The sequence below is a fragment of the Furipterus horrens genome, unplaced genomic scaffold (assembly GCF_987537825.1).
Source record: "Furipterus horrens unplaced genomic scaffold, mFurHor1.1.pri manual_scaffold_2, whole genome shotgun sequence".
Classification (NCBI taxonomy): Eukaryota; Metazoa; Chordata; class Mammalia; order Chiroptera; family Furipteridae; genus Furipterus; species Furipterus horrens.
Genome location: NW_028327172.1, coordinates 121,774,711 through 121,800,774, shown reverse-complemented (window position 1 = coordinate 121,800,774; position 26,064 = coordinate 121,774,711). Strand labels below are relative to the sequence as shown.

The following is a 26,064-nucleotide window of genomic DNA, read 5'->3' as shown; positions in this document are numbered from 1 at the left end:
ATACTGTCACAAAAGGTAACATTTTCCTCGTTTTATGTGTGCCACTAAATCTTCACTCTACAGCCTCTAAAATCCTTTCCCTTATTCCCTATACTTTTATGACATCATTATTCCAAAATATATTAATAAGTGATGTCTGTGAAGATAAAACTTTTAAAATTAAGCTTGGCCTTTTTATAAGGAAAGATTATTTTAAACCTACCTATTAAATTATGGGACTAAATTATTCGCGGTAAATTAGAAATCAAGATTAAGATAGTCTCTTTACTTACAAAGAGGAGTAAACCTCTATTTATATGTTTAAGATCTGCCTGCAGATGTTTTTGAGAAACAGATTGCTGTTGATTAAACAACAATTTGACATCGATCTCAAATTCCCTTTAGGGTCAAAATAAATGTATACTTTTTATTAATATATATTATATATAATTATATGTAATATATAATTTACATATGTATATATAATTATTTATAGTTCAGGGGCAGTTTGGACTAAACTGGACAAAATGACCTGACACAAGCTCAGCTCAACTGTAACAGTGAACATAACCTCAGTACATATAAAGCGTTAAAACAGTACAGTAATGCACACCGTTTCCTCATTAGCACTTGAAATGGAAAATTTTATCCCATGTGTGCTGGCTAGACTTGAGAAGCAATTATTTTAATTTCTACAGTACTTCAGAGAGGACTTTATAACACTTAAGGCATTTATGTTTTGTTGAGTATTCCTCTTTGTGAGTATAAATATTCATATATATTTTGAATTTGTATATATATATATATATATATATACATAAAGTATTCACACATCTAATGTAAAATACAGATTGGCATTTTTATACATGTATATTTGGTATTAGAGTTTACTTGTCTTCAAGTAGCCCTTAGATTTTGGTTTTTCCGTATCATTAAGTGAGCCGTGAGGCTTTTTAACTGAGCATGTGATGAAATGGTCAGCTTTATATTAATAATATCTATCATTTAATTAATTTTGTTATGTATAATGTTTTTCTCACTGGAATTTAAGTTGCAGGTGGGCAGGGGTCTTGTTTGTCTTGCACACTGTGGTATTCCCACTGCAGCTCTCAATAAATATTTATTGGCTCAATGCATGAAGACATAATTAGGTGACCCAAAAAGTAAACTTCTAGGATTGTAAGTTCAAATCACATTTTAGTAGAAATGTGAGTATCACTTTTCTGTTTAGCATATTGTGCTTACTATAAGATTATTTAATCACAGATTTCAGTGACTTTAAAAAAGAGGGCAGGGAGGAAAACATTGAAAGAATATTGGCTTAAACTCAGGAGACCTGGTTTTGAATTCTTGTCCCTCCATGTATTAGCTGTGTAATCCTTTGTTTTCTCCTCTAACAACACAGATGATAAATTAATGAGATAAAATTGAACACATCTAATATTCAAAGGTAGGTGATTCTGACTCCTAACAGGGATGTGGTAGTACTGTATTAGAGTCTGATAATATAAATTGTGTTGACCATAGGTTATAGGAAATACATCATTTTACATAAATTTTTACTAATGCAATAATGATAAAAATTATATAAGTAGAGAAAATCATACGTGCATTAACATACCATAATAATGATTTATAAGATAAAATTTATTTAATTTATTAAGACTACATCCGCCAGATTTTAACAAGAATAGCTCATTTTATTATATGCTAAATTGTGACTTACTTTCCTGAAAAATCTAAAGCAAATCTTGGTTCTATGTAGAATGTAATATCATGAAAGCAGTAGTTGGCTTCAGAGACTAAGCTTGGATTCTAGTAACCTTGGAGTGAAGAAAAGCTATATTGGAATAACTTTGTAAGTCACAGAAAACTTAATGACTTAGTTTTCATATGTTACGTAGTATGTATCAGTGGAAGGAGGTTATTTAAAAGTTAGACTTTAAAAATACTAGCATTCTATAAATAGTAGGATATCCCTAAAAAGTATAAAATCTAGTGTCCTTCCAGTCAATGAAATTTAATTACTTGATCACCAACTGTAATGTAAACAAATGTCCAATGTAGCTTGAATTTGTGAGGTCTAGATGTATGCAGTGTTGAGCAGTGCATTGAGTACCCTTAAGCCATAGTTTCCAAAACAATTTAAACAGTGAGGGTTTTGTTTTTTTTGCCATCTTAGAATATAAAGATTACCTCTCTGTATTCACATAAACTTAAGAGCCTTTTGCAATAGACAAAGGGGAGCTTAAGGAAAGTGAAAAGTCTTTAATCCTATGTTTTAGTAGTTACAACTAATTTTTGTAAATCATCTGAACTGTTCATCACAGCTAGTGACAGGCACTTAATAGCCACCTCTAAATGTCCAAATTATATTTTAGACAAAATATGGGCTATACCGTCACTTAAAGTATTTTATGCAGTGCTGCATTCACATGATTAACAATGTGCATTATACCTCTTCTGCAAAAGTCAACCTTCATAGAATTGTTTTATACTAATGAATACTAAAACAAGATTATTTTTCTGAAATATAGGGACTGTTCAAACATTGGCTTTGTAACTTTTTCCCAAGATTTAAGCACCCATGGTAATTTTGTATTACTGGGCTTTTAAAAATGATTTCTAAACTTTATTGTGTATATTGTTGATTTAGATCACCTATTTAAAAATAAATATTAGATAAAGTGTATATATACACTTATTTGTTTTACAAAGAAAAATAGCCACAAAAATGTTCACTTTGTTCTTGGTGAAACAAACACACACAAAAAACCTATTTCAGAGAATTCTTTACTGTACAATAACATTTAATTTTTTAAATGTAAAAAATAATTACAATAAGATATTTTGAGAGACCACATTCACATAACTTATTACAGTATATTGTTATAATTGCCCTATTTTATTATTAGTTATTCTTGTAAATTTCTTACTGTGTCTGATTTAGAAATTAAACTTTATCATAGGTGTGTACTCTTACGTATAGGATAAAACAGTATTTTTAGGGTTTGGACACTATCCAAGGTTTCAGGCATCTGTTGGGGTCTTGTAACATATCCCCTGTGGATAATAGGGGACCACTGTATTAGAAAATGTAACATTTTCTGTCTTGTAAGTGTCATGAATATCTGTGGTTGCACACGTCGTCATGTATGTATGTTAAAGTCAGCAACCCTCTGAAAAGCAGCACTCTTCATTTTGTTATTTGTAGTCCTCAGGGATATATGCAACAGTATACATTATCCAAATAAAGTCTTTTAAAGTAATTTTAATTTTAATCTTAAAATTTGATGTCATACTAGCACAATTTATGTGGACAATGAAACTCCACCTTTAGAACCACCTTTGTGGTTCTAAAAGAAACCACAAAGTCAAATTCAATTTAATGTGTTAGTTTTTTTTCATTTCACAGGAGCATCTTTAGTTAAATGTCTTGACAAAATAGGCCTGAAACTTACGGGACAGTTCTGAGCAATTCCCAAATTAAAGTTCTGTGTTCCAGGGCATTGTGTGATAGCAAATGTTAACCTCAGTTCCTGCCTTGTTGAAGTACAGATTGTCAACTAAAAATATTTGCACCTTGGCTCAGAACATGGAACACACATTCTGCATTCATTACCCAAATAATGGAGTGATCCAAAAATATATCCTCATTAAAATATCACTAGCAATCTTGTAGGACAGTTTTTAAAAAATACTTTCAAAAATGTTTACGCATAACAATAAAAATAAACAAACCTAGATATTCAGTTTTCTCAAAGCTAGTATCATGGAAGTTTTTATAGCCCTTGATTGTGAAAATCTTCTCAATACTTAAATATGGACCTGAGAGAAAAATGGGCTTCATCACTGTCCATTATTTGCCTCACTGAGTGTTTTGTGATAGCAACGTATACACTCCTACAGGATTAGTGCATTTGTAGTGCTTAGGGGTATGGACCCTAGAACCAGACCTAGGTTTCAAGCCCAGCCCTACCACTAACTAGAAATGTGACTTGGACTAAATCCACCTCTTAGGGCCACAGTTTTCTTATAATGTATGAAATAAGGGGCCACATACAAAGCATATCGAACAATATCTGGCATTTAATATGCACTCAGTAAATGTTAATGTATTATTGTTACGTTACTCCATTTTTTTTCATTCAAAATTTATACAATATTAGACCACATCAGGCTTCTAGTTGACTGTTATTAATTCTTATTCCTATGTGTATTTAGTATACTCCCTGCTTCATGCCTATATGTAAAATTGATACCATATAGTACACATAAGTATGTGTACACCACATAATGATTATGGTATATATGTGTGTATGTATATATGTGCATGCCTGTGCAACAGAAAGACATGAAAAACAACACATTTTTGAGGCAAAATACATAATACAGAAAAATAAAATACAGTAGGAAAAACTTTGTCCTTAGAGCCAACTTTTCATGATGGTAAAGAACATACTCTTTCAAAATATTTCTACTTTTTAGTAGTTGATAGTTGGAGCTTGGGCCGTCTCTGTTTAGTGTTTCCTTCAACATACATTCTTCATAATACATTTTGAAATAATCTTGTTAGGAAGCAGAGCCTTTTTTAAAACCTGATACAATACCAGTTCATAGAGTTAGGAGGTTTCTTGATTTCTAGGCCAATATTGTAATGTTAGTCTTATGAGGTAGTCAACAACTTGCCAGAAAATGAATCAAAAGGCTTATTTTCTTAAGCATAAGTCATCTTCCCAAGGTAGTTAGCTGGCACATATCCTTTTTGCCCTTGAGCTTCAGCTAACCACCACTCTTTATTGCCACTTAGGTCACAAAATCTAAGTATATGGACCCTTTGGTATTCCTGAAGGCTGAGTTCATGGTTACTTCGTGCTTGAAAGGCATGAACAGCATAGAAAATCTAGACAAAGAAGCAAGTGACATAATTAGAAGCAGAACCGAAAAACATTGACAGATAAATAGATTTCCAAGCTTTTAGAAGGAATGCTAGCTTTTTTTTTTTTTTTTTTTTTTTTTTTAAGGGATTTTCCCCCAATTCCTGCTGCTGGATGTATTTTGCTAAATAAAGCATGGTCCAGATGAGAAGAGAGTGAAACAGGCATTCTAAGTGTTCTGTTGGGAGGAGTCTAATAAACTGTGCTTGAAGGCAATTTGTCAGTTTCTATTAAAAGATTTTTTAATATTAATTTATTATTCAATAATAGTGCTTAGAATCTCTTCAACAGGAATAGAAACTTGGACAGATTTTTGCACAATAATGTTACTGTAATAGCCATATATAAGGTGAAAAGTGGAAGAGAAGTGAAAATTGCACTGAAGGTTCAGCAAGAGAATAAATTCCAGACCATACACCAAGGAAATTGTAGTCATTAAAAATGACTAATAACATGGGGAAATGATATGATAAAATAGTAATCAAAAAAGACATAAAATCAAATGTACAATATAAGTCTAATATTGTTTGATTCTTTGGTAGAATTAGAGGTGATTTTTAGTTTTACTAATTTGTTATTTTTCAAATTTATATGACAATGTATTAAATTTATAATATTCAAAATATTTAAGTGACCTAAAAGAACCTAGTAAAACATTTCAGTCAAGACTTTTTCTCTAACCTTAAAAGAATACTTTGTAATTATTAGATGCATAAGAATTTCCTAATAAGTGTTTAGCCCCTATTCCACTAAAATCATAAGACTGTTAATAAAAATGTTTAGTTATGGCATAAGATTAACCAATCAGCTAATACATTCATTTATTCACTTAGTCTGAATTTATTAAGTACCTATTAAGTGCCAGAGAATTTGTAACCCAGCTAGGAAAAATGTTTTTTCTAAAAAAGGCACACACAAAAACAAAAACAAACAAACAAACACCCTACACATGTAGGTGATATATCAGCTAACTGTGAACTGCGTTTGGAATAAAAAATCATATAGGTGACCAAGTTGGTAAAAGGGGCAGATATATCATTCACATGTACGGAGATGAATACATGCAAACAGTATATGTATATTAACTTTCTCAAAATTGAGGGTCAATGTAAAACAGGAAATAATGAGAAATAGGTAATTTTGAGCAAGAAAAGAGACTAGGCAATGGGGGGTATAGTTACAGTATAAATCGTTCTTTAAATCTTGTACTGTTATTTAACTTTTGGTGAAACTAATTAAACATTGATTTATATATAATCCCAACAACTCTAGCATGAGCTCCACCTCAAGGAGAGGAACCACTTTCCAACTTTTCTCCATTGACCACATCATGGTACACAGTAGTAATTTAAATATATGTTGATTTGACTTGAAAGTTAGGCTGAAAGGCGGCTTGGATATCATACAAGAATATATAAGAGGTCATCTTGTATCATACAAGATACATACAGGGCAGATTGTTGGACATGGCTTATTTCATAATTTAAAAAGTTAAGAAAACAAAAAGGGAGGTGCCATAAATTTTTGCGCAATGGAGTAGCAGCAAAAATATCTACCTTTTATAGTGCTCATGACAATTTACATGTCAAATATGCTTTATCCTCAACAGTCCTGTGAATTGTGACTTGGAGAAGTAATATCATGCTCTTAATCACAGAGCCAGTGGGTGCTGCTAGAACCATACCTTCTAACTCCAAATTCTGTGCTTAATTCAGTTCTCATAATAATTTAGGAACCAAACTCTTGTTCTAGCAAAGATGTGCAGAATGCATTTTTGTGAAAAGTAACTGGACTCTAATATATTGCTGTTCTGTTGTTTAGAAAACAAAGACACTGAATAGATCTACAAGAGCAAAGTGGAGGATTTGGTTTGCAAAAGCATTCAGAAATATAAAATACCATCATAATATAGCTTCTGAAATAACCTGTAAGAGCCCACATTAGAAGTTGCTAGCTTTCTTTTGTAATTTTTATGCATAATTCTTATACATATTTGTAATTGTTATACATATTATGCTTAGATTTTTTTAGCAGGTTGAATCACCTACTAATATATTATTCCTAAACACAGTTGGCCAATGAACAATGCAGGGGGCTTACAACAGCTACCACCCCCCAAAAGTTGAAAGTCTGTGTATCACTTTTCATCCATTCCCCCAATTTTACCAATAGCCTACTGTTGACCAGAAGTCTTAGCATAAACAGTCGATTAAAAAATATTGTATGTTATATGTATTATATACAGTGTTCTTATAATGTAAAATAAAGAAAATGTTAAAAGCATAAGGAAGAGAAAATACACTTTCTGTATTTATTTTTATAACTGCATACAAATGGTTCAGCAAATTTTAAACTAGTGTTTAAGGGTCAACTGTATTTTGTGGTTCTTTCTTTTTGGCACATATTCTCTTAAGGGGAATATATAAAATCTTCCACCTAGATCTATGTGGTCTGAAATTAGAGCTTATATTTTAAACACTAAATATAGATTCTCATGAAATTATAAATTTGAAGTACAGTTATAATATATACTTTCAATACTTTAGATGATTGTGATCCAAAATTAATTTAGGATTAATTTAGGATGAGCAGTTTCCAGTTTTTATGTAGTATGTTTGTCTCCATTTAACATAAGATACATACTCAAAAGGGAAATAAGTTTACTTTTAAAGAGACAGCAGTTTGTACCATTAGACTATAAGTTAGAAGCTTTCAACCTGTTATGGCTTTAAGAGCTAAAGGAATTCTTATTTAAAAATATTTTAATTATTCAAGGATTATCTTTCTAACTGTGAATGTTAATATGTTTTGGTCCACACACATTAGTATTTTATTAAGTCATAATCATCTGATTGTTTTTTCTTTGGCATTTCTTAAAATATACATTTTATTGGTTGCTTCTTTTTAAAGCTCTGGCTCATCTTATGCACAATAGTCTATGAATGCAATCCAGTTCCCCACAGCACTCACTTTTTAAAATAATACTCTGTATGATTGTATTATTGACTCATAGCCAATTTACTACCCACTGTTTAGCACCACCAGCTATTTCCCAGTTCAGCATTTCTTGATTCTTTATCTGTGCATTTAAGTATTCCTCCCGTAGTGAGCCATGTTACCTGTTCTCTCTGAATCTCATTTTATTGATTTCATCCCAGTTCTTTGATTAGCAACAAAAAATCATAATATATTTTAATATACCTTTCCAAAACTAAAAAATGGATAAACCAGTATTTACAATATTATATAGAGCTCAGGGAGCCAAAATAGTTATATTAAATTTGTTTAAGTGTTTATCTTCCTTTCTTACCCTCCAGAAGCAGACTTTTGTGTTCTTTTGTTAACAATTATATATAGTTATTACACAAGTAATTTTTATTAAAAAAAACAATTGTAAATAAAGGTAAGCAAAAAAAGAAAGAAATCAACTGCTATTAATACCTTTCCTTCCTTCCTTGCTTCCTGCCTTCCTTTCTTCATTCTTTGTCTTTTTTCTACCTGCCTTTCTGAAATGGTAAATAACATGCAATGAGAGTACACATAGTTTCTGCAACCTGCTTATTACACTTGAAAATATATTTAAAAATCCTTTTATGCCATTAAAGCTTCCTAAAGCATCACTTTCATGACTATTTAAATACATTATGCTCCAGCCTGCTGACTTTTGAAGCACGTTCTAAACAATAACATTCTGGACACAGTATTATTATTATAAATAGATGAAAATGTAAAGGTGAAGGACCAGACAACAAATTTAGAATTAGCAGCAAAAAACAACTAACTTTTAAGAAGTCAAAAATCACATGCTTAGTATTATTTATGTGGAAAAAGAAAAGTGCACTTATTCTCAGACATTGAACTTCTCTCTAAAACTGGGTTTTGCCATTATGAAGCCCGGTCCTGTTGAGAAGTACCAAAGATCACGTCACAGTAGTCCATCATCCTGCTTGCCACACACATGGCATCTCAGAGACTGTGGTAGGCAGAATTCAAGGGTGGAGCCCAAGATTACCACCTCTTATTAAACATCTTCTGTAACATAATCCGCATTGTGAATCGGATGTGCATGCCTGTGATTAGGTCATGTCATAGAGCAAAGGTAAAGGGATTTTAAAGTGCCTAATAAGATCCCTCTGACATTGACTTTGAGTTAGTCAAAGATTATCCTGTGTAGCCTGGCCAAATGAGGTGCTTTGAAAGAAAGTCTAGGGCCTAGACTCTAGGACTTCTCTGAAGGGAGATATTTGAAACCAGAGATGCTCACCTGCTGGCCCTGAGGAAGCAAACAGCCATGCTGTGAACTGCTATAGAGATTGTCACATGCAGGGATCTGAGATCAGCCTCTAGGTCAGCAGTTCTCAACCTGTGGGTCGCGACCCCTTTGGGGCTTGAACGACCCTTTCACAGGGGTCACCTAAGACCATCGGAAAACAGATATATAATTACACATTATTTTTGGGATTAATCACTATGCTTTAGTTATGGTTGGGGGTCACCACAACATGAGGAACTGTGTTAAAGGGTTGTGGCATTAGGAAGGTTGAGAACACTGCTCTAGGTGTTGAACTTGGTCGTTGGCAGATGTCCAGCAAGAAAATAGAGGCCTCCATCCTACTGACACTGAATTCAGCCAACCACTACAAGCTTGGAAGAGAATCCCAAGTTTCAAAAACAGCACAGCACAGCCTAAGTTGCAGCTGCGTGAGATGTTAGGCAGAGCATGCAGCTAAGCTGTGCCTGGATTGCTAATTGTGGAACTGGGAAGGTAATACAATTATGTTGTTTTAAGGTACTTTGTGATAAGTTGTTATGCAGCACAGAAAACATACAATTCAACTATTGTTATTTGATGAGCAAAAGGGAACAATACATTACAATGGGAGGGCATATTTGTTTGCTATGTTTTTTTGATATAGCATAAAGTAGTAAAGAAGTTAAGAAGTTAAAAATTAGGTCCCTCACTATAAATCAGTACTGCCATATCATGAGTATTCGTTAGCTCATCCCATTATTCTACAAAGTCTCTGAATTATAATTTAAGAGGGATTCCAAAACAGATAAAGTCCATGCTTTCTGTGTGGGATGTGCAGGGAGGATTCCGCACGAGTTGGTTCTGAGACCCCAATATGTAGAGTGACCATACCTCCCAGTTACACCTGTCACAGTGTGTCATCTGGTAAGCGCTCTCTTTCATTAACAAAAGTGTCATACTATAGATACTAAGTTGTATTTCCACCCTACATGTAAGACTTCTGATCCACTATAACTGTTCTAGAAAATATTGGAGGCTCCTTACCCAACAATTTTTCTTCTTCCTTGAGTGGAAGAATGGATAAACAACCTAAGACTCTAGAGCAGTGATTTCTAACCTTTTCAAATAGAATTTCTCTTTGAAAATCTAGTGAAAGATATGGACTTCTTTTATCATAGTTACACTCATAAGCACACAATTTGTAACATATTTGAGGAGATTCATGAAACCTCCCAAACCCCATTTATAGACCATTTTATTTTTTTAGTTCTTTCAGTTAAAAAGTTTAGTGTAAAAATCACAGAGCCACTAGAGTATTAAGTCAATCAGAACTTGCCTGTTTCCGACTGATTTTTAGGCCTCACAGAATCCCCTGACTATCAAGTAGAGGCCAAGGCTACCCATCCATCTGTACTTCCTGTCAGGATTCACTACATCCATCAGGAAGGCTAGTTTACAGTAAATAACACTCACCTACCCCCTTGGAAAAGTGCTACTGCAATGCTGGAAGGGAGCAAAAGTTTTGCTGCTATGGTAGGAAAGGACAGGGAAAGAAATGCTGACCCAAAGTGTCATCCAGTTAAACCAGTACAGGTTTTAGTTGCTATCCTCGGTAATAAAATAAAATCAAGAACAAAAGTCTAAATAGCCACACAGAAAATTGCTTGTAGGGTAACTCTAATGTGCATGTTACAATATCCAGTGTATTCTCACTGTTCACAAAGAGGATACAATTTACTCTCACTTTTTGATTGCCTTATAGGGACCTGTCTAGTGTTTTGTCCTCTTTTACTGTCAGAACCAAAATTATGGGAGGTTAGCCATTTTTGTCCATCCACACTTTCTAAGAGCCAATAGAAGAGAAACATCAACCCCGTGGCAAGGATTAGGAAGGCCGGATTGGCTTTCCCTCTGTTTCCAAAGGATAAACAGCAGCAGTTGTATGATGAGGAGAGTCAAATACACCAGCCAGCTTCATCTGCTGGCTACAATTAAGAGAACAATTCCTATGCACCCTTTACTTTTCTTTCTTGTACTGTGCTTTCCAAGAAGTGTATACTCTTCAACTTGTATTAACTTCACTGGGGCAGACTTTGCCCACACACAGGAGAAACCTGCCATTTGGGCTGGTATTTCAACTCAGAGGGAAGTAGAGGGGACCCTATGTAGCCAGGAAGCCAGCTGCAGATTTTCTAATCCAGCTACATTAGTAATAATACTAATAGTTACATTCCTGACATCAGGGTTCATTTTCAATTGGCTCCAAACTCAGAGGGAAAAAAAAGAACAAATAGCACTAAAAGTAAAGCCAAGTAAGGACTAGAATTCAACACCAAGCCAGCTTCAGGATGTCCTGACAAATTTGGTCCTCAAATTTCTTTCTAGGTTATTGGGATAAGGCAAAGTCTGCCAGGACATTTAATCAGGTATATAGATTTTACTGATAAAAATGCATGTATCGGTTGGTATTACAATGCAGTATCATAGAAACACTGAATAAACTAAGAGAGTAAAGAAGTAATAGAAGAATTGTGTTTTGAAGGATCAGGACAGAAAAGTGATAAGGACAAATAGTAACTTCCAGATGCGTTAAGAATCAATTATGGTTGTGAGAAAATATTTGCAAATTTTTTACCTGATAAAGAACTGCAGCCAGAGTATATAAAGAACTCTTACATCAAATAATAGGAGGCAAATGACCCAATTTTAAAATAGATAAATATTTGAAAAGACATTTCACCAAAGATACAGGAATAGCCAGTAACTACATGAAAGATAGTCAACAGCATGAGTCATTAGGGAAATGCAAATTAAATCCATAGTGACATACCACTTGATTCCCATTAAGATGGTAATAATAAAAAGATGGAAAGTAAGGCAACGAGATGGAGAAACTGTAATCCATAATCCTCATACATTGCTATTGGGTATGTAAAATCATGCAGCCACTTTGAATAGCAATCTGGCACTTTTTAGAAAGTCAAGCATAAATTTACTATATCAGCAAGCAATTCCACTGCGAGGAGGTATCTACTCAAGAGAAATGAAATTGACATGAGGCCTTGCATACAAATGTTGTTAGCAGCATTATTCATCATAGAAATTACCCAAAATGTTCATCAGCTTATAAATGGATGAATAATATATACTATGTCCATAGAATAAAATACTATTAGGCAATAAAAGCAACAAAGTACATATACATACTATAGCATATATGAATCTCAAAAAAATTATGCTAAGTGAAAGAAGCCAGATGCAAAATGCCACATATTGTATTATTCTATTAATATGAAATATAGAGACAAGGAAAACCTATGGATGAAAAAATAGATTGATGACTTCCTGGGGCTGAAAGTAGGAAAGAAGAGTGACTGCAAATGGACACAAAGGATCTTTCAATGTGAAGGAAATGCTCTAAAATTGGATTTGGGCAATGCTTGCACAACCCTGTTAATATACTGAAAGTCATTGAGTTGTATACTTAAAATTAGTTCATTTTATGATATGTAACTAAGACCTTAATTAAAGCTGCTTTTTATAAAATAAATATTTTTTAATAGTATCAATCATGAATGGACAGCAATCAATGTGTACTGTTGATAAAAGAAACTGAATAGATAAAATATTTTGAAAAGTAGTATGGCAATGTCTATCAAGATTTTAAATATACACATCTTTTGACACTCTAATATTATTAGAAATTTTCCCTATAGATGAATAAAGATCTTGCCTAAAATACTGTTTGAAACTTTTTAAATCACAAAATGTCTATTAGGATCGTCGTCGGCAGCCGTCCGTCTCGAGAGACGATGGTGTAGCTTCTTAAGAGTCTATCTGCACCGCCGAGAATGGCTGTGCAGTCCGACTCGGGAGTGACACGGTATCTGTCTCCTCCCGTGTTGAATCGACATCTTGCGATGACGCTGGAGTGTCCTCTCCAGTGAAGCTGAAGCTACAGAGCCTGGGCAGGGTGATATGGAGGGTCTGCTGTTGCCCATGCAGCAGACCCCCCCCTCTCTTCGCAGCTGAAGGGTCCAAGGGAAAGACGGAGTCAATACAGCTTGGCTTCAGGTGCGCCTCAGGAGTTGCCGGTGTTGACTACAACGTCAAACCGCCTTAGGGACTCCGGCTCCGGATTTTCTGTCGGGGTTTACTCCCTTAGCCTTTCCCCTGAAGAGGTATGCCGCAAGGCAGCGGAGGTTTTTTGGAGTCAGAGTTTCCCTTCTCTGATGTGCCCTGACTGGAAGATCGAACCAGCGACACTTAGCTCGCAGGCCGATGCTCAATCCACTGAGCCAAACCAGCCAGGGGGCTATTAGGATAATAGCTTCATAAATTATGATATATCCACAAAATGAAGTACTATGCAGATTTGCCTTTAAAAACGAGGTAGATATTTAGGTACTGTAGTCTAAGATACATTAAGTGAAAAAAAATGTAAAACATGCATGTTTCCACTCATATAAACATATGTATCTGTATATGCACAATGTCTGGAAAGATATGCCTGAATGTTGTCCCTGAATCAGTACAACTGGGGAAGGAATAAAGACCTTTACTCTTAATTTATATATAAAATCTTTCTACTTTTATAACGTTTCAGAAATAACATGAATTACCCTTATAAAAAATTTAATAAAAAGCCACTGTAGACAAAAGCAAGTTAAAAAAAAAATCAATAAGTTGGTCACCACTTGGGGATTAATAATTAAACACATTGAAACTTTTAGGGGTAGAAAAAAGGAACCCTATGTTACAATTAACTTATTATTCTACAAACGGATCATCCTGAGAGCCTTTGCATTGATGCAGTAAGGGAAAAGTAGCTCTTAAAATTTCAGTATATAGTATATATTATTATACAAGATTAAAAATATCCAATTCATAGGTAACAATGAAAATGTTGCTCTCAGAAAAATTAGAAACAATTTTCCACATGCTACTGGCGATCTGTTCAGTATGAGCTCTTTTTGTCTGATGGGGAATAGAAAAAGACCATCTTCACTCTAAGCACCTCACAGCAGGGTGGTTGGTGATGGTAACACTACTGTTTATTGAGTTTCTGTGCTGGGTACTTTCCATATACAGTAGTCACTCTCTATATCGCAGTTCACTTATCGTGGCCTCACTGTATCATGGAATTTTAAAAAATATTATATTTAATTATTTATCGCGGATTTTCACTATATCGTGGGATTTTGCATTACTGTATACGTATGTTGTTAAAGTTACATAGGTTTAAGAGTGTAGAACATGTTTAAGAACATAAGTAGTGTTTATAAAAGTGTGGAAAAGGTTAATAAGGGAGTGGGAAAGGTTAATAAGGGAGCGGGAACGGTTTATGAGTGTGTGGGAAGGGTTTATAAAGCCTTAAAATATATATAAATACTAAAATAAATGTAAAGTTCCTACTTTGTGGATTTTCACCTATCGTGGGGGGGGGTTGTCTAGAACATAATACTTGTGATAAGTGAGGGAATACGTACTGTACACATTATCTCTTATCCTCACATCATTTCTGCAAAATAGGAATTACTGTGCTCTTCTCTGCATTCGAGGAAACAATCGCAGAGAATGAGGTCCTTGCAAAAACTTGCACAGACAGTAAGTGCTAATAGAGTTAGTTCTTCTTGATGTCAAAGCTGATGCTCCTTCCCAGGTCTTACAGTAAGAAAGAACACCATTAGTGATAATATCTTTCATGATTTGAACAGCCAAGCATTTTTACATCAAGTCTGAAATTCTTACCTGTTCATCTACCTCTTGAAAACTGTCAACATCAGTGCCGTTCATCTCAAACTTTCCACATGTGCCACTCAGAAATGAGCTGTTGTCACTTATGCTACCTTCTGGGGTGCTTGGGACACAGTCCCTAGCGGGCCGTGAAGACACAAAGAGGCTGATGTTGTCAAAATCATCATCAAAGGACTTGCTCTCAGCACCCTCCTTCTGCACTTTTGCTGGATTGTAGGGTTTTAGGAAGGAAGAATACACATATCCTTTTATATCTGGATAAGAATTAAAAGAAAAGAAACAGGTCATTTGTATACACTTCCCAAGAATTTGTGTTTAGGGAAGCACACAAAGGTCCTGGGAAAATCTCAATCAGAATAGCCGTGGTAGTTCTGTGCACCTCAAGCAAAAAACTTACTTCCCGTGTCAACAAGCCACCTGCTTGTACTCCCCGATGGATCTTTCTGTTCCATCACAGCCACCAACTCCCCTCCTAGAAGATCGATGTCATATTCTTGTGTAGCATTGCACTTGCGCTTAGCTTGGTAGAGTTCCTCTGTACTGTATGTGGATAGAAGTTTGGAGCGGTGAGTGTCAGTCTGACGTGGCACTTCTGGCTGGGAGAAATAAGAGGAAACTTTGATTTATATAGATGTATAATAAAATCCTCGCTGGGTTGATAAATACTTCTTCTCAGGAAATGTTTTAAATTTGGAAGCCATAGATGAATTGGGGATTATTACAGTGTTGAGGCATAGATCGAGTTATTATTGTGAAGTATTCAGGTGAGTTATACAGTGGAAAAAAATCTCTAGTTAGCACATGATGACAGTGCTTTAGAGAAGAAAGAAAATTCAGTGAAAATAAGAAGGCTGGGGTTCTAATCCCTCTTATATGTTGGACACATTTTTAGTTCTTTGTCATACTGTAGACAATCCTTTGCATATTAGGCACTTTATAAATAATATTTAATTATGTAAACTATACATGTGCATGTTTTTTTGGGGGGAATGGTATCAGTAAACTAGGCAGAAGTCAAGAGGCCTGGCTCCATCCCAGCTCTGCCACTAAGTGACTTTGAGAAAGCCACTTCATTTCTGGAGCTTGAGATTCCTTATCTAGAAAAAAATGAAAGGTTTAGACTATGCAATTTTACTCTGTAAAGTTATATTCATTTATTCAACAAATATTTATAGAGTGTCTGCCTTATATTGGCACCATTTTAGCTGCTTGGAATACATCATGTACAAAACAGAGAAAAATCTATACCTTACAGAGTTCATAGTATAGAGTAGCAGTGGACAAGAAAAATTCTGTATAAAATAAGTGTGTAAATAATAAGATATTAGAATGAGATAAGTGATATGGAAATTAATATATTATTATTTAAACAAGGCAAAGAAGTGACAGTCATCATTGCCATGAATGTTACCAAACTCACCAGAATATGCACAGGCTTCTTCTTTTCAAAACTAAGTTTCCTCTCAATAAATGTGGCAATGTTATCCTTTACAAAACTCAGATTTTGAACCTCTTCTAGTACTCTGTTCTGCATTTCAGAGATGTTTGAAACCAACAGTGGTACCTATAGGTAGAAATAATATGGCATTGTTCCCAGACAACTGCTTAACCATTTAGGTACCTAATTTAGGAGAGCTGTGAAGAACAGTTGAGAAAGTACAAGATAGCTCCACAGCAAAAAATTAGGCCAATGTTAGAACTTTGAGATAAAAATGGTATAATTTTCTGTCTCCAGAAATCCCATTAAAATGAAGAGATAATATTTTTAAAGATTCAAGCCTAATGAAAGGAAAACAGAAAAAGAAAACAGCAATACATTTGTTAAAGGCTCAGGAATTGATGGCAGCAGTCATCTTCCATGTGCTGGGGTGGTATAGTGGAAGTGGGAAAAGGCTTCTTGGTTTTAAAACAAATCAGATTTTTTGACATGCTTTCCACCAAGAGGTAGAGGGAATCCATGTCCCTTTCCCTCAGAACTGGGTGGGCCTTTAGGCTCACCTCAATGAGTAGAATGTTGACATGAATAGAAAAATGGAAATGATGCTGTCTGACTTTCAAAATGAATCTAAAAAAGACCATGCAATGTCTGCTGGTTTCTCTTGGGAGACTTTTGTCACCATGGAAGGAACCTAGTTGCGTTATGCCACTATGTCAAAAGCCCATGTTGAGATAATCAGAGAGAAGGAAAGAGGGGTGGTCTGTGGAGCCACAGCTATTCCAGTCCCCAGCTGTTTGACTGTTCCATCATCATCCCAGTCTCAACCTCCAAAGGCCCTGGGGAAGCCTGTGAGATGACTCCAGCCCCAGCTGTTATATGGCTGCAACCTCTTGGGAGACATTGAGAATGATGACCTGAGCCCAGTGAACCCCAGAACCATGAAAGGCAATGATCAATGACTATTGGTTGTTTCCACCACCACATCTGGTGTAATTTGTTTTGTAGTTATAGACAACTGGACCTGTTATGAAGCCATTAGATCCCCATATTCTTTCATATTTCAGTGAAGCTTGATGAAGTTTTCCTCTCTGCAAATGGTAAAACAGAGTCTCTAGAAGGGCACACTAGGCACATATTAAAAAGAGGGTAATTAAGTGAGTGGGCATACATTGCACCCAGAGACCCCACCCAGAAAGTTTAGTAGTCAGTCATTACCCCCCTGGGCAGAAGATTGGACAGGGATCTCTGGAGACTCTGAGTAACCCAAGAGGAAAAGTCTAAAGATGTTATTCTCAGGTGTTCCCAAATGAAATTACAGTCAAGTTACTCACAAAATAGTGAAGCTTAGAGTTTTCAAATCCTATCTATGTGCTCAATGCTATCAGTTAGTCCTCTGCTCTTTATTAGTGGTGAGTGATCAAGTACATCATACACGTAATGCATTCCTCTCACATTAAAGAGTCTGATAAAAAAGCAAAACAACCTGTCTTAATTTAAATGTAACAAAAAAGAACTTTTGAAAATTATGAGAACAAAAATAAAATAAAACATGCGTTTGAAGATTAAGTTAGGATAATTTCCTAGAAAGTAAAGCAAAGTAATAAGGTCATAGAAAATAAGAAAAGATAAAATTAGAGGAGCAACACAGGAGGTTGAAAGGAAGAAAGAGAAATGATCAATGAAACATTCAAAAAATGTTTTTAGAAGTAGAAGACATAAATTTTAAGGTTGAAAGGATCCTACGAAGTGTCCAACACACCACAGTATATCATCATTAAATTTCAGACTGATGAAGACAATAATAAAATTCTACAAGCCTGTAGAATGAGATTGAATGAGGGTAGTATATACAAAGAATCAAAGTTCTCAACAGAAACATTGGAAGCTAAAAAATAATGGAACAACTTAGGATTTTACACCCATCCAAACTATAAAATAAATATGACGATAATATAGACACTTTATGATATTCAAGATGTCAAAGTATTAACTTCCCAATTTCCCATTCTCAAGAAGTTACTCAAAAATAAGTTTCCCCCAATAAGAGCATAAGCAAGAGAGAAATCAACACGAAATAAGGAAATGTGAGTTCCCACACAAACAATGATAGAGGGAACTTGAATATTCATAGCAACATTACTCATAATAGCCAAAAAGTGGAAATAACCAAAATGTTCAACTGATAAATGGATAAATAAAATATGACATTCATACAATGGAATATTTTTGGCAATAAAAAATAATTAAGTACAGAAACACACTAAAACATGGATGGACCTTGAAAATATACTGAGTATGAGAGCCAGTCACAAAAGAATCCCACATATTGTGTAATTCTATTTATCCCAAGTGTCCAAAATAGGCATCTCTGTAGATACAGAAAGTAGATTGGTGGTTGCCTAGGGCTGGGGAGGTTAGGGGGAAAGGTGGAGTCACTGCTAATGGTTCAGAGTTTCTTCTGGGTATGATGACAATGTTCTAAAATTGACTGTGGTGATGGTTGCACAACTCTGTGAATACACAAAAAATAATAGAATTGTACAGTTTAAAGAGGTAGAATTTATGGTATGTAAATTATACCACAATAAAGTTTTACCCCCTGCCCCAAAAGTGAGCTGGTAATGCTCTGTTGTATAGCTATGCAGTAAGTAGGCCAGTATAAAGCTGTAAAAGAGATGAGGCAGCTCTGTGTACAGACATGGATGCCTCCTCAGGAAATTAAGAAGCAAGTTCAAGAAGGGTGCTATAATATGCTAGTTTTGTGTAGGGAGTAACAATATATTTGGAAGTACTTTCAATGACATAAAAGAGCCCCAAGTGGATAAAAATAAATGAATAATCATGGGGATGGAAGCAGGAGACAGGATGGCTAGGAGACAGGAGAGGGTGTGTGATTACTTATATATTTTTACATAGTTTTGTCTTTTGAACCATGTAAATGTAGCACCTGATTATTCAATATAATTTAGTGCAATGGAAAATTTAAAAGTTAATTAGATACACAATAAAAAATAAAATAGGGACAATTAATTTTTCCAAATGTCCATTAAATATGTAGCCATCTGAATGAGAACTAATACACTTGAAATGAAAGACCAAGAAACCAAGCTGATTTTTTAAAGTTGATATTAGGTCATAAATAGCTTTCTTCCTTTTCAGAAAATAATTATAAAATGATATCCTAATGCAGTGATTTTACACTAGTGCACTGCAAGAATTTTTAAAACATGCAATACCTGACTATTTAGTCAGGGGCACTGACCTTTTTTCCTTAGATTGTCAAATAAAAAAATGACAACAGCCAACACAACAATAGCCATCCAGTTTAAGTGAATCAAAATTATACAAATTATACAAAATTATACAAAAAATATATTTTTTGCCATGCTACAAATTTTAATAATTAGTGTGCCATGAGATGAAAAAGGTTGAAATATCCTACTGGAATGCTAAATGGGATATATGCACATATTTACACACACACACGCATACACACACATACACACACAGACACACACCCAGGCTTCTCTTCTTTAGAGGAAAACAACAGCAAATGAAGGCTGGTTTGACAATTATCTGACTTCTGTCATTACACTGAGATGGCTTCCTTTTTGGATCCACATCTTAGTCATGGTTAAAAGTGAAAAACTACCAAATGAGAAAAGAATGCAAAATACAAATTGAAAAGCTAAAACATAGCATTGGGCAGATGGAGTGAAATTGGTTTCATCAGGGAGAGAAGCAAAGCTCGAAGTAGGTTGGCATTTGAAAGGGTATCTCCAAAGAGAACTGCAAGTGAGGCAATTACAGCAAACTTGAATTAAAACACTCTTTCAGGTTCCTGTGGAGAGCAGAGAGAAGAAGCAGAAGACTATCTGGCTTCAGTTAAAGTAAAAACCACATAGGCACGCACATGCACCACACTCGTGCACACTGTGAACAGGGCTGATTTGCACGGCTGTGGTTACTAATAGATCAGGGGGGCCGGGCGCTGGCGTTGTGCTTACCGGCGCCACTGTAGAATAAAGCCGCTGTACCACGAGCATCAGGTCCCTGAGGAGGGTGATGAAACTGTCCAGACAGTTCAACAGAATCTTCCGCGCAGCCTGGTTGAACACCTGGAGCTCTTCTACTAGCTGGGCGTTGAGGGCCTCGTACTCCTTTCTGGCCAAGTCTGACTCATCTCGTGCGGCCCGCTGCAGGTAGCTGTTGTAGTCCAGCAGTTTGTCATAGCGTTTCTGGATGAGCTTGTGAGGCCCTGGGAACAGGGACAGCAGGGCTGACAGGGGTGTCAGGACGAGCTTCTGTAAATGAGCTGCCTGCCAAAGGAGGAAACAATCCTGTCACAGAGCATCCAGCGCAGTTATTGGTGGGCTTACTCTTCCCCCGCCGGAGCACAGGGGAGACAGGAAAGTATCCAGCCACATTAAAAGAGTATGTGATCATTTCTCCATCTAGCTAACCTGTTCAAGAACTTCAAGCAGCGGTATAGACTCTAATATTGAATCTGAAGGGTGAAAAGGAAGGAGAATATAAAAGTTGAAGGCTGCATACCCCAAATATAATGCACTTTTTTTCTCTAGAGCCGCTGATTTTGTCACTGGGATCATCTCCTTCCACACTTTCCCCTTCCCCTTCTTTCTGATCCCAGAGCCAGCACCTCATGCAAAGGGGGTTATCTCTAGTCTTTGACTATCAAGACTGTATAGGCCCTGGTGGGGTAGTTTCGTTGGTTAGAGCATCCTCCAGATACACCAAGGTTGTGGGTTCAATCCCCAGTCAGGGCACATACAAGAATCAACCCATGAATGCACAAATAAGTGGAACAGCAAATCAAGGTTTTTCTCTCTCCCCCTTCACCTCTCTCTAAAATAACAAAACAAGACAAAACAAAACAAAACAAAAAGCAAAACAAACAAAAAACCACTGCATTGATAATTCACCATATTGTTTTTGCTAGCAATAAAAGGAGGATAGTCGGTCTTAGAAGAGACTATGCCCTATTCCTCTCACATCTGCCCCAATTTCCTGGCTATCCTGGTAGCTAATTTTGGTGGTGAAATTGTATCCTCTCTACAGACAGTACCTTCTTGTTATAGGTATTCTGCCCCTGTGATAGAAATGACCATAGAGTATTGCTTCCTCTCAAAATAATTGAAAGAATAAGCTGATGCTGATTCTGTGTCCTAAAGTGTTACATATTTAGGTCTGAGTCATTGAAAATGAACTTTATATTAGTGCTCAACCCTCAGCACCTTATATTTAATTTCTTGTACATCTCTTTCCTCCTCTTCTAATTCTGAAGGGCATTTGCATCCTATGTTTGCTGACCACCCAATTTTATTTTTTTTTTAAATACATGTTTGGTTTATGTGATTATGTTCTGGCAATTTGGAAGCAGGTTTCCTTCTGTACCCCAAAAGATGTCCTAGGGAATCAGATCTGAGCAGCGGCTGCTATTAATTAACTTAAACGGCTTCCAGTGACTTTGGACGCATGGGAAATCTAGAAGAGAGGAGAAACTCATCTTTTATTGGTGATAGCAAAGCCAACCCAGATTAAATTTAATGTTTATTTATAAAATAATCTGTATACAACTGCAGACTGTTCTATGAGTCATTTGACTAAGCAAAGACTGCTAGCTTTTCTGGGATAAACTGCTGAGTTTGAAACATGACTGGACTCTATTGGTAGTCTATTTACAATATTATTCTATAATTACTACATGTCCTATGAGCCATAGACATAAACCAAATCACCTGTACATGGGAATTGTAGCTGGAACAAATAAGAATCAGATTTTATTTTAATATTTTATCCTACACAAAATGTGTAGATAAGTATCTTTCATGGTTAGATAAAACCAACTGCTGTGCCTTCAGATAGATGTTTGATTTTTAAAGTTTAGATACACATTATCAGTAAAAAAAAAAAAAAAAAGTTGCTTTTATGTTGAATTTTCTGATAATTATTTTAATTTATCATAATTTATCATTTTGTTGTTTTATGCAAGGGAAGGAAGGACCCCTTGTTTCTTTTTTCTGTCAAATTCTGGAGCATTCTAAATGAGAGAGAAGCTATATACCATGTTTTTACATGGTGCTTAATAAATATTTATTGCCTTAGTTAATTAATCAGAATAAAACTAAAGAGCAAACCCTTAAGGACTTTTCTAAAATATGCTCTCTGTAATTAAGCCCAGAAAATGTGTAAGAACTAGCCACACTCTTACATCTAACATGTCATATAAGTTCTCTCCTACCCGCCCTTCCTCAGTTATCTAATCTTTCATCTTAGTTCAAACGTAATCCTGACTTTCTGTTTCCCTATGCCAGGAAAGCAAGATGCTTCTCAGTGTTTTTCTACTGCTGTGGAGGCTGTACACTTCCTGGGACTCAGAAGTATGTGGGGCTATTCATTGGATACCATGACCTGAGATGGAAGGACATTATTCAGATTTAGGGCCTGGTACGCCAGGAGTGTGAAGCACTCTTCAACACAAGGGCCACTCAGTGAAGATTTGTCTGACCCAAAATGCCAACACAAAAATGAAACTTTCCGGGACCTTCAAGATGATGGAGACTATTATATTTTATATATATATATGAAATTCTCTTGTGAAATAACAATACCTATGGAGCTAAATTAAAATTAGTATTACTCAGATTGGCTTACCACCCAAATATTTTCTTGGCTCAAGTACGTTTTCATGATTCCCAAACTATGTTTCATGATTCTGTATATTTTACAGAACTCTTAGAAAACAAGTATTTACCACAGAACAGGAGACATAATATATAATCTTATGTGAAAGCCTTTTCTCAATAAAAAGGCTTTACTTTTGAGCCTACAGTATGCGAATAAAAGTCTCGTCTTCAGAGAGTATTCATCATTCTTGTAAGGATCTTGGGCTTTTCCAGAGACTCCGTTAAGAAAAATCACAACTTTCTAACTTAATAAATCCTTGCTCTATCACATGCACACTTAAGCTAAATGTTGGTTTTAGTTGCACAGGCACTTACTACCCTCTAGAAGAGCAGTCTGGGAGCCTCTTAAATTTGTATTATAGTGAAATCTTCACTAATCCACTTTAAAATATTTAATGACAACAATCTCCTGTTTTAAATATACTAATGTTGACATTAGTGTTTGCTTTAAGTAAAATGAAAAGCACCTTTTCTTTTAAACCGACTATTGAATTTGCATTTCTCTATGAAGATAAATAACTTACAAAGTCATCACAGGGATTTGGGGCACTGCTTGGGGCCTCTGAATAGCCTCTCTCTTCTTCATCTTTGGTGCATAAAATCTCCCGGAGCTCCTTTACACTCTGCAGAGCTAAGCGCACGGCATCCTGAAACCCAAGAACAAAGTCACACAAAGGGCAAAGTTCTGAAGGTAGTACAATTACATGTATCCCAGATGGACTCTTGATCATCAGAACCCTCCATTCCCACTGAGAGACAAGAAGGAAAAAAGAAAGAAAATTCATGAATACTCTGTACAGCCAAGTTACTTATTACAAACTATTTCCTCACTTTCCCTGCATGTCACGTTCTCATACTGCTCTGGATGACACCCTCTTTTATTAAATTCCCTCATTGGCTATTTTTCAACATTCAATTCTTACAGCTCCCTTACTTAAAAAAAAAATCACTCCTCTTTTATTTACATTTCAGTTTTCCTTAGTGAATGTAATGCTTGTTTTAAGAGAAGATGCTCACATTTTTTGTTGAAACAATCAGTAGAAATAGAAGGCTTTCCTGTACATATTCCCAAGGGGTCATCACTCCTCAAAATGTATAACAAGAGCAGTGTTCCCACTGTCCTCTGGCTGTTAAAATTAAGTTTTAGTTTTCTTTTCACAGAAGGCAGTGCTTTAGGAAGAGATTAGCAAACCTAATTGTAAAATTAGGCTTTGCATCAGTTAATAAATAAGAAAAGAATGTCGCTTGTTGGTTACATAGCATAGAACCTTGTCACCAAATCATTGTGTGCTGGTCAATCCTCTGTTGCTGTGATCATTTATTTAAATAGGCCAACATTTGATTCCAAAAACATATTGACGAGAAAAACTGGAAAATGGGAAGGGATCCATTTATTAACTGACTTACATGCAATTCTACTAACTATGTCTCATCGTCATGACCATTGTCAGGATGTCCGTAGGAACACTGTCTTCTCTCTGAGATCCATTAGAACAAATTCCAGACTGGTCTTACTACTGAATATAATTATACTGTACTCCAGTTGGTTTGCTTAATTCTGCTTCTCAGCAAGGGCAGGAAAAACCTTGTAGGGGGTCTGGAAAGTTGTGGGGTATTTTTGTCTTTTACTATGGTTGTGTGGAATAATTTGCATATTCTAATTCACACTATTTTGTTAGCATTTATTTTCATTTATATTGATTTTCTTTCATGTTGTTCCTACCTACCTAAGGTGGAATTATCTAAACATTTCTTTCAGAGCTGTCAAGGTGGTATTATGAAACACTGGTTGTAAAATGTACAGAGGTGTTCAGTTTGTCTTAGAATTCTGTTATCGTATGCCTTTTTGGGGGGTTGGCTGCTAGGTAGCATACAGCTAAATTTGAGAGCCACATGTGGATTTTGTGGGTTTTTGAAATGGCCTTTTTACTTTATAACTTCTAATTTTATGTCCCTCTTTGATTATCTTTTTTCTTTCAAATCTACTCTTAAATTTGCAACTATGTGTTCTGGCACTAGAAAGAGCAATGCTAGAATAGTCAAACAAAACAAGCAAAGAAAATTTCTGCCTTGTCTGCAATTTGTGTTAGTGAATTCATCTCTAGGAAAACATGCTGATGACCCCCGTAGCACTCACACAACAGCAATCACGTGAGCAAACGTCCCACACTCAGGCGATTTGGATGAGGGAAGGGTAGAGCAGGTAAGGGAACAGGGAACAAAACCTAAGTCTTTATATTGGCTTTCTTTGCCAGCAGTTGGCAGCCTCCCAAATTTGATACAGTAGATTTCATCATAAAATGAATGAACAGTCACATTTACTCTTCATAATAACCATAGATATCAGCACCTAATGGTAGAAACATCAAAAACAATCGTGTCTTCTCTACCTGTATGTGTTGAAGACAGAATGAAATGTTCTTCACACAATGCCTCACGGTCTTTTCTAAAGATCTAAATAGCTTTTCTTCTCTGTTGAAGGTGTTGTCTTTTACCTAAAATGTAGATAAAATTATGTACTTTTATAACTCAAATGAATCTAGTATTTAAAGAAAAATATTTCAGACCGTATTGGCCCAGTACATTACCAAAAAACTCCCTGTTAAGATGAAAACCTTTCATAATCACAGAACACCCATGTACCAGCACACAGCACAGCTGATGTGCAGAAAACCATGTGGCGCCGCCCAATCTGCTGTTCAGTTTTCATATAGCTTCACCTATGTCACAGTAACTGCAGGATGTGAGACATTTTTCTGCTGCTTTCAATGACATATATTATGTATGTACCCTTAAATTATATTACATTTGTGGGCTTATAAAGTAATTAATAAAAATAAAGTGGAAATTAAAATAGAAGTTTGATCTATTAACGGTAATCTCTTGTTTTGCTGATGTGACTCATTCCAATTTATTTCACAATGGTTATTTAGAAAATTTTCTTAGGTTCTTGGTTAAAGAAATGTGATAGTTCTTTATCAACTCAAATTGGAA

The 26,064-nt window shown here is 35.5% G+C and overlaps 1 protein-coding gene across 1 annotated transcript in view; it reads right to left on the bottom strand.

Annotated features, from left to right (window-relative positions):
• Positions 1–3,376: 3,376 nt before the first annotated feature.
• The window catches only part of ARHGEF38 (Rho guanine nucleotide exchange factor 38), a 140,973-nt gene continuing 118,285 nt past the window's right edge, over positions 3,377–26,064 (bottom strand). The window contains exons 8-14 of the mRNA XM_090266368.1: positions 25,461–25,565; positions 23,595–23,717; positions 20,371–20,682; positions 16,346–16,489; positions 15,323–15,521; positions 14,920–15,179; positions 3,377–4,882 (exon numbers count right to left, since the gene is read on the bottom strand). Of these exons, the coding sequence (XP_090122494.1) occupies positions 4,697–4,882; positions 14,920–15,179; positions 15,323–15,521; positions 16,346–16,489; positions 20,371–20,682; positions 23,595–23,717; positions 25,461–25,565 (1,329 nt within the window). The 3' untranslated portion in view covers positions 3,377–4,696. The remainder of the gene's footprint in view (positions 4,883–14,919; positions 15,180–15,322; positions 15,522–16,345; positions 16,490–20,370; positions 20,683–23,594; positions 23,718–25,460; positions 25,566–26,064) is intronic.